General features: G+C 54.9%; 1 protein-coding gene across 1 annotated transcript; it reads right to left on the bottom strand.

Annotated features, from left to right (window-relative positions):
• Positions 1-1,635: 1,635 nt before the first annotated feature.
• Positions 1,636-10,073, bottom strand: LOC130598104 (neuralized-like protein 4; the record flags this gene model as incomplete). The annotated part of the gene is made up of 5 exons (XM_057407211.1): positions 1,636-1,771; positions 3,943-4,055; positions 6,092-6,218; positions 8,882-8,992; positions 9,947-10,073. Coding segments are annotated over 5 exons (614 nt in total), but the record flags the coding sequence as incomplete, so codon positions are not given.
• Positions 10,074-10,199: the final 126 nt, after the last annotated feature.

Here is a 10,199-nt window from a genome sequence, read left to right as displayed (position 1 = left end):
CATTGTGGGACATCGCCCCTTTAAGATCTCTCCCATTGAAGGATGTGACCCCTTTAAGAGCCCCCCCACCCATTGAGGGACGTGGCCCCTTTAAGAGCCCCCCCATTTTGGGATGTGGCCCCTTTAAGAGCGCCCCCATTGTGGGACCGCCCCTTTAAGATCTCTCCCATTGAAGGATGTGACCCCTTTAAGAGCCCTCCCCCATTAAGGGACATGGCCCCTTTAAGAGCCCCCCCATTGTGGGACGTGGCCCCTTTAAGAGCTCTCCCATTGAGGTACGTGGCCCCTTTAAGAGCCCTCTCCATTGAGGGACGTGGCCCCTTTAAGAGCCCCCCCATTGAATGACGTGGCCCCTTTAAGAGCCCCCCCACAGAAGGACGTGTCCCGTTCGAGAGGGGGACGAGCTCATTTGCATGACCCCGCCCAATTCCCACCACCGCCCCTTTTCCCCAAGCCCCGCCCCCTTTCCACTTAGCCCCTCCCCTTTCCCCAAGCCCCACCCCCTTTACGAACCCCCCATTCAAGGACGTGTCCCCTTTGTGAGCAGGAGGAGCTCATTTGCATGACCCCCCCCCCATTCCCAAGCCCCGCCCCCTTTCCCCCTTAGCTCCGCCCCTTTCCCCCCTAAGCCCCGCCCCCTTTCAGAGCCCCCTCATTGAAGGACATAGCCCCTTTGTGGGCAGGACGAGCTCATTTGCATGACCCCCCCCAATTCCCTCGCCCCGCCTCCTTTCCCCTTAGCCCCGCCCCTTTCCCCAAGCCCCGCCCCCTTTCAGAGTCCCCTATTGAAGGACATAGCCCCTTTGTGGGCAGGACGAGCTCATTTGCATGACCCTGCCCCATTCTCAAGCCACGCCCCTTCCCCCTACTTAGCCCCGCCTCCTTTCCCCTTAGCCCCGCCCCTTTCCCCAAGTCCCGCCCCCCTTTAAGAAACCCCCATTCAAGGACGTGTCCCCTTTGTGAGCAGTAGGAGCTCATTTGCATGACCCCGCCCCATTCTCAAGCCCCGCCCCCTTTCCCAACCTTAGCCCCGCCCCTTTCCCCAAGCCCCGCCCCTTTCCCCAAGCCCCGCCCCCTTTAAGAAACCCCGATTCAAGGACGTGTCCCCTTTGAGAGCAGGAGGAGCTCATTTGCATGACCCCGCACCATTCTCAAGCCCCGCCCCCTTTCCCACCCTTAGCCCCGCCCCCTTTCCCACCCTAAGCCCCGCCCCCTTTCAGAGCCCCCTCATTGAAGGACATAGCCCCTTTGTGGGCAGGACGAGCTCATTTGCATGACCCCCCCCAATTCCCACGCCCCGCCTCCTTTCCCCTTAGCCCCGCCCCTTTCCCCAAGCCCCGCCCCCTTTCAGAGTCCCCTATTGAAGGACATAGCCCCTTTGTGGGCAGGACGAGCTCATTTGCATGACCCTGCCCCATTCTCAAGCCACGCCCCTTCCCCCTACTTAGCCCCGCCTCCTTTCCCCTTAGCCCCGCCCCTTTCCCCAAGTCCCGCCCCCTTTAAGAAACCCCCATTCAAGGACGTGTCCCCTTTGTGAGCAGTAGGAGCTCATTTGCATGACCCCGCCCCATTCTCAAGCCCCGCCCCCTTTCCCAACCTTAGCCCCGCCCCTTTCCCCCTTAGCCCCGCCCCTACCTGGTGACGCGGGCGAAGGGCTCCATGGCCGCATAGGGCAGGGCCGGGGACAGCACGAGGCGGGCGGGGCCAGAGGGCTGAGACCCCGCCCCGTGGGCGGGGCCTCCCGGGGGGCGGGGCCTCAGGCACCAGGGGCCTGGGGGGAACCTGGGGGTCACTGGGGGGGGGAAATGGGGGTCATTTTGGGTCATTTTGGGGGGATTTTGGTCAATTTTGGGTCATTTTGGGGTGATTTTGGTCAATTTTGGGTCATTTTAGGGTGATTTTGGTCAATTTTGGGTCATTTTGGGGTGATTTTGGTCAATTTTGGGTCATTTTGGGGGGATTTTGGTCAATTTTGGGTCATTTTTGGGTGATTTTGGAGAATTTTGGGTCATTTGAGGGTGATTTTGGTCAATTTTGGGTCATTTTTGGGTGATTTTGGAGAATTTTGGGTCATTTGAGGGTGATTTTGGTGAATTTTGGGTCATTTTAGGGTGATTTTGGTCAATTTTGGGCCATTTTGTGGTGATTTTGGTCATTTTTGGGTGATTTTGGTCAATTTTGGGTCTTTTTGGGGTGATTTTGGTCATTTTTTTGACATTTCGGGTGATTTTGGTCATTTTTGGATCATTTTGGGGGATTTTGGTCAATTTTGGGGTGATTTTGGTGAATTTTGGGTCATTTTAGGGAGATTTTGGGACTTTTGGGGTGATGAATTTTGGGTGATTTCAGTTGATTTTGGGGTGATTTCAGGTGATTTTCGGGTGATTTCAGTTGATTGTGGGGTGATTTCAGGTGATTTTGGTCCATTTTGGGGTGATTTCAGGTGATTTTTGGGTGATTTCCGGTGATTTTGGTCCATTTTGGTGTGTTTTCAGGTGATTTTGGGGTGATTTCAGGTGATTTTTGGGTGATTTCAGTTGATTTTGGGGTGATTTCAGGTGATTTTGCTCCATTTGGGGGTGATTTTGGTCCATTTTGGTGTGTTTTCAGGTGATTTTGGGGTGATTTCAGTTGATTTTGGGGTGATTTTAGGTGATTTTGGTCCATTTTGGGGTGATTTTGGGGTGATTTCCGGTGATTCTGGGGTGATTTCCGGTGATTTTGGCCCATTTTTGGGTTGATTTCGGGTGATTTTGGCCCATTTTGGGTGTTTTTAGGGGGTTTTGGTCCATTTTTGGGGTGATTTCGGGTGATTTTGGCCCATTTTGGGGTGATTTAGGGCCATTTTGGGGTGATTTCAGGTGATTTTGGTCCATTTTGGGGTGATATAGGGCCATTTTGGGGTGATTTCAGGTGATTTTGGGGTGATTTTGGTCCATTTTGGGGTGATTTCAGGTGATTTTGGGGTGATTTTGGTCCATTTTTGGGTTGATTTCGGGTGATTTTGGCCCATTTTGGGTGTTTTTAGGGGTTTTGGCCCATTTTGGGGTGATTTAGGGCCATTTTGGGGTGATTTCAGGTGATTTTGGTCCATTTTGGGGTGATTTAGGGCCATTTTGGGGTGATTTCAGGTGATTTTGGGGTGATTTTGGTCCATTTTGGGGTGATTTCAGGTGATTTTGGGGTGATTTTGGTCCATTTTTGGGTTGATTTCGGGTGATTTTGGCCCATTTTGGGTGTTTTTAGGGGGTTTTGGTCCATTTTTGGGTTGATTTCGGGTGATTTTGGCCCATTTTGGGTGTTTTGAGGTGATTTTGGTCCATTTTTGGGGTGATTTCCGGTGATTTTGGCCCATTTTGGGTGTTTTTAGGGGGTTTTGGTCCATTTTTGGGGTGATTTCCGGTGATTTTGGCCCATTCTGGGTGTTTTTAGGGGGTTTTGGTCCATTTTTGGGTTGATTTCGGGTGATTTTGGCCCATTTTGGGTGTTTTTAGGGGGTTTTGGTCCATTTTTGGGTTGATTTCCGGTGATTTTGGCCCATTTTGGGTGTTTTTAGGGGGTTTTGGTCCATTTTTGGGGTGATTTCGGGTGATTTTGGCCCATTTTGGGTGTTTTTAGGGGGTTTTGGTCCATTTTTGGGGTGATTTCGGGTGATTTTGGCCCATTTTGGGTGTTTTTAGGGGGTTTTGGTCCATTTTTGGGGTGATTTCGGGTGATTTTGGCCCATTTTGGGTGTTTTTAGGGGGTTTTGGTCCATTTTTGGGGTGATTTCGGGTGATTTTGGCCCATTTTGGGTGTTTTTAGGGGGTTTTGGTCCATTTTTGGGGTGATTTCGGGTGATTTTGGCCCATTCTGGGTGTTTTTAGGGGGTTTTGGCCCATTTTTGGGGTGATTTCCGGTGATTTTGGCCCATTTTGGGTGTTTTTAGGGGGTTTTGCTCACCCGGCACCAGCTCGCCCTGGTCCAGGCTGCGCCGCACGGCCCCGGCGCTGGTCCCATGGTAGGCGAGGGGCCACTTCTGCCACCCCCCCCCCGGCTCCAGGCGCGGCTTCGGCCTGCACGGGGGACCCATAGAGACCCATAGAGACCCATAGAGACCCATAGAGACCCATAGAGACACATAGAGACACATAGAGACCCATAGAGATCCATAGAGATCCATAGAGACCCATAGAGACCCATAGAGACCCCATAGAGACCCATAGAGACCCATAGAGACCCATAGAGACCCATAGAGACCCATAGAGACCCATAGAGACCCCATAGAGACCCATAGAGACCCATAGAGACCCATAGAGACCCATAGAGACCCATAGAGACCCATACAGACCCCATAGAGACACATAGAGACCCATAGAGACCCATAGAGACCCATAGAGACACATAGAGACCCCATAGAGACACATAGAGACCCATAGAGACCCATAGAGACCCATAGAGACCCATAGAGATCCATAGAGACCCATAGAGACCCATAGAGACCCATAGAGATCCATAGGGACCCATAGAGACCCATAGAGACCCATAGAGACCCATAGAGACCCATAGAGACCCATAGAGATCCATAGAGACCCATAGAGACCCAGAGAGACCCAGAGAGACCCATAGAGCCCATAGAGATCCATAGAGACCCATAGAGACCCATAGAGACCCATAGGGACCCATAGAGACCCCATAGAGACACATAGAGACCCATAGAGACCCATAGAGACCCACAGAGACCCATAGAGACCCATAGAGACCCATAGAGACACATAGAGACCCATAGAGACCCATAGAGACCCCATAGAGACCCATAGAGACCCATAGAGACCCATAGAGACACATAGAGACACATAGAGACACATAGAGACCCATAGAGACACATAGAGACACATAGAGACCCATAGAGACCCATAGAGACCCATAGAGACCCATAGAGACCCCATAGAGACCCATAGAGACCCATAGAGACCCCATAGAGACCCATAGAGACCCATAGAGACCCATAGAGACCCATAGAGACCCATAGAGACCCATAGAGACCCATAGAGACCCATAGAGATCCATAGAGACCCATAGAGACCCATAGAGACACATAGAAACCCATAGAGACCCATAGAGATCCATAGAGACCCATAGAGACACATAGAGACCCATAGAGACCCATAGAGACCCCATAGAGACCCATAGAGACCCCATAGAGACCCATAGAGAACCCATAGAGACCCATAGAGACCCATAGAGACCCATAGAGACCCATAGGGACCCATAGAGACCCATAGAGACCCCATAGAGACCCATAGAGACCCATAGAGACCCCATAGAGACCCATACAGACAATACACCCTATTAAAACCCTTGACTCCATTGACCCCATTGCCCCCCATTGCCCCCCATTGCCCTCATTGCCCCCCATTACCCCCATTGACCCCCATTGCCCCCCATTGCCCCCCATTGCCCCCATTGCCCCCCATTGCCCCCATTGCCCCCATTGACCCCCATTGCCCCCCATTGCCCCCCATTGACCCCCATTGCCCCCCATTGCCCCCATTGACCCCCATTGCCCCCCATTGCCCCCCATTGCCCCCCATTGCCCCCATTGACCCCCATTGACCCCCATTGCCCCCCATTGCCCCCATTGCCCCCCATTGCCCCCCATTGCCCCCCATTCCCCCCATTGCCCCCATTGTCCCCCATTGCCCCCCATTGACCCCATTGACCCCCATTGCCCCCCATTGCCCCCCATTGCCCCCATTGACCCCCATTGCCCCCATTGCCTCCCATTGCCCCCCATTGCCCCCATTGCCCCCCATTGTTCCCCATTGACCCCATTGACCCCCATTGACCCCATTGCCCCACATTATCCCCCATTGATCCCATTGCCCCCCATTGCCCCCATTGCCCCCATTGCCTCCCACTGACTCCATTTCCCTCCATTGACCCCCATTACCCCCATTACCCCCATTGACCCCATTGCCCCCATTACCCCCCATTGCCCCCATTGCCCCCCATTGCCCCCCATTGCCCCCCATTCCCCCCCATTGCCCCCATTGCCCCCCATTGCCCCCAGCCCCATTGCCCCCCATTGCCCCCCATTGACCCCCATTACCTGAGCCCAAAGCGGCACCAGCCCCTGGGGGCAGGGGGGTCCCGGGGCCCCTCCTCGCCCCCCCCCCGCCCCACACAGGAGTCGCAGAAGCAGCGGCTGCGGCGCGGCTCAGGGGTGAAGTAACCATCTATGGGGCAGGGACCCATAGAGACACATTGAGACCCATAGAGACCCATAGAGACCCATAGAGACACATAGAGACCCATAGAGACCCATAGAGACACATAGAGACCCATAGAGACACATAGAGACACATAGAGACACATAGGGAGCCATAGAGACACATAGAGACCCATAGAGACCCATAGAGACACATAGAGACCCATAGAGACACATAGAGACACATAGAGACACATAGAGACACATAGAGACCCATAGAGACACATAGAGACCCATAGAGACACATAGAGACCCATAGAGACACATTGAGACCCATAGAGACACATAGAGACACATAGAGACCCATAGAGACACATAGAGACCCATAGAGACACATAGAGACACATAGAGACACATAGGGAGCCATAGAGACACATTGAGACCCATAGAGACACATAGAGACACATAGAGACCCATAGAGAGACATAGAGACACATAGAGACACATAGAGACACATAGAGACACATTGAGACCCATAGAGACACATAGAGACCCATAGAGACCCATAGAGACCCATAGAGACACATAGAGACACATAGAGACACATAGAGACACATAGAGACACATAGAGACACATAGAGACACATAGAGACCCATAGAGACACATTGAGACCCATAGAGACCCATAGAGACACATTGAGACCCATAGAGACACATTGAGACCCATAGGGACCCATAGAGACACATAGAGACACATAGGGACCCATAGAGACACATTGAGACACATAGAGACCCATAGAGACACATAGAGACACATAGAGACCCATAGAGACACATAGGGACCCATAGAGACCCATAGAGACCCATAGAGACCCATAGAGACACATAGAGACACATAGAGACACATAGAGACACATAGAGACACATAGGGACCCATAGGGACACATAGAGACCCATAGAGACACATAGAGACACATAGAGACCCATAGAGACACATTGAGACACATAGAGACCCATAGAGACACATAGAGACCCATAGAGACCCATAGAGACACATTGAGACCCATAGAGACCCATAGAGACACATTGAGACCCATAGAGACCCATAGAGACACATTGAGACCCATAGAGACACATAGAGACACATTGAGACCCATAGAGACACATAGAGACACATAGAGACACATAGGGACCCATAGGGACACATAGAGACCCATAGGGAGCCATAGAGACCCATAGAGACCCATAGAGACCCATAGAGACCCATAGAGACCCCATAGAGACCCGTAGAGACCCATAGAGCCCCCATAAAAACCCATAGAGACCCCATAGAGACCCCATAGAGCCCCATAGACCCCCATAGAGCCCCATAGAGCCCCATAGAGACCCATAGAGACACATAGAGACCCATAGAGACCCCATAGAGCCCCCATAGAGCCCCATAGAGACCCATAGAGACCCCATAGAGACCCGTAGAGACCCATAGAGACCCCATAGAGACCCATAGAGACCCATAGAGACACATAGAGCCCCCATTAAAAACCCATAGAGACCCCATAGAGACCCCATAGAGCCCCATAGACCCCCATAGAGCCCCATAGAGCCCCATAGAGACCCGTAGAGACCCATAGAGACCCATAGAGACCCCATAGAGACCCATAGAGACCCATAGAGACCCCATAGAGACCCCATAGAGACCCATAGAGCCCCATAGAGACCCATAGAGACACATAGAGACCCATAGAGACCCCATAGAGCCCCCATAGAGCCCCATAGAGCCCCCATAGAGCCCCATAGAGCCCCATAGAGCCCCATAGAGACCCATAGAGACCCATAGAGACACATAGAGACACATAGAGACACATAGAGCCCCCATAAAGACCCATAGAGACCCCATAGAGCCCCACAGAGACCCATAGAGCCCCACAGAGACCCCATAGACCCCCATAGAGCCCCACAGAGACCCATAGAGCCCCACAGAGACCCCATAGAGCCCCATAGAGCCCCCATAGAGTCCCATAGAGCCCCATAGAGCCCCATAGAGACCCATAGAGACACATAGAGACACATAGAGACCCCATAGAGACCCCATAGAGACCCCATAGAGCCCTACAGAGCCCCATAGAGACCCCATAGAGCCCCATAGAGCCCCATAGAGCCCCCATAGAGACCCCATAGAGCCCCATAGAGCCCCACAGAGCCCCCATAGAGACCCACAGAGCCCCCATAGAGACCCACAGAGACCCCATAGAGACCCATAGAGACCCATAGAGCCCCACAGAGCCCCCATAGAGACCCACAGAGACCCCATAGAGACCCATAGAGACCCCATAGAGACCCCATAGAGCCCCCATAGAGACCCCATAGAGCCCCATAGAGCCCCACAGAGCCCCCATAGAGACCCACAGAGCCCCCATAGAGACCCACAGAGACCCCATAGAGACCCATAGAGACCCATAGAGCCCCACAGAGCCCCCATAGAGACCCACAGAGACCCCATAGAGACCCATAGAGACCCCATAGAGACCACACAGAGCCCCATAGAGCCCCCATAGAGACCCCATAGAGCCCCATAGAGCCCCACAGAGCCCCCATAGAGACCCACAGAGACCCCATAGAGACCCATAGAGACCCCATAGAGCCCCATAGACCCCCATAGAGACCCCATAGCGCCCCATAGCCCCCCCTCACCCGGCAGCAGCAGGAGGTCCTTGAAGCGGGCGCACAGGGCCTGGAAGGGGCAGGGCTGGGGGGGGGGCCCGGCCATGGGGGGGGGGGCCCAGCTCAGGCTCTCCTTGATCCCTGGGGGGGGGAGGAGAGAGATGTGGGTCTGACCCCCCCCGCCCCATAGATGTGGGTCTGACCCCCCCCTGCCCCATAGATGTGGGTCTGACCCCCCTGCCCCATAGATGTGGGTCTGACCCCCCCTGCCCCATAGATGTGGGTCTGACCCCCCCTGCCCCATAGATGTGGGTCTGACCCCCCCCCGCCCCATAGATGTGGGTCTGACCCCCCCCTGCCCCATAGATGTGGGTCTGACCCCCCCCTGCCCCATAGATGTGGGTCTGACCCCCCCCGCCCCATAGATGTGGGTCTGACCCCCCCTGCCCCATAGATGTGGGTCTGACCCCCCCCTGCCCCAAAGATGTGGGTGTGTCCCCCCCCGCCCCATAGATGTGGGTCTGACCCCCCTGCCCCATAGATGTGGGTCTGACCCCCCCTGCCCCATAGATGTGGGTCTGACCCCCCCTGCCCCATAGATGTGGGTCTGACCCCCCCCGCCCCATAGATGTGGGTCTGACCCCCCCCGCCCCATGGATGTGGGTCTGACGCCCCTGCCCCATAGAGCCCCCCCTGCCCCATAGATGTGGGTCTGCCCCCCTGCCCCATAGAGCCCCCCTGCCCCATAGATGTGGGTCTGACCCCTCTGCCCCATAGAGCCCCCCCTGCCCCATAGATGTGGGTCTGACCCCCCCCTGCCCCATAGAGCCCCCCCAGCCCCATAGATGTGGGTCTGACCCTCCTGCCCCATAGATGTGGGTCTGACCCTCCTGCCCCATAGATGTGGGTCTGACCCCCCCCAGCCCCATTGACCCCTCCCACACCCCATACATGTCGGTCTGCCCCCCCCACCCCATAGCTGTTACCCTCCTGCCCCATAGACCCCCCCCCCCAGCCCCACAGATGTGGGTCTGACCCCCCCCAGCCCCATAGAACCCCCCCTGCCCCACAGCTGTGGGGCTGCCCCACACTCACCATCCACCACATCGGCTTTCTCCACGTCCCCCTGGGCTCGGGGGTCCCCACTGGGGCCCCCCCCATCAGTGTCCGACACGATCGTGACCTGGGGGGCAGCAATGGGGCCAATGGGGTCCCAGGGCCCCTATGGGATCCATGGGGGGGCCCCATTGACCGCTATGGGGCTGCCATTGACTCCTATGGGGCTGCCATTGATCCCTATGGGGCTGCCATTGATCCCTATGGGGCTGCCATTGATCCCTATGGGGCT

The sequence above is a fragment of the Pezoporus wallicus genome, unplaced genomic scaffold (assembly GCF_028554395.1).
Source record: "Pezoporus wallicus isolate ANWC-B61680 ecotype Strahan unplaced genomic scaffold, APGP_CSIRO_Pwel_v1 contig_14280, whole genome shotgun sequence".
NCBI classification, from domain to species: domain Eukaryota; kingdom Metazoa; phylum Chordata; class Aves; order Psittaciformes; family Psittacidae; genus Pezoporus; species Pezoporus wallicus.
The sequence above is the reverse complement of the archived record's forward strand: the minus strand, read 5'-3'. Positions and strand labels throughout refer to the sequence as shown.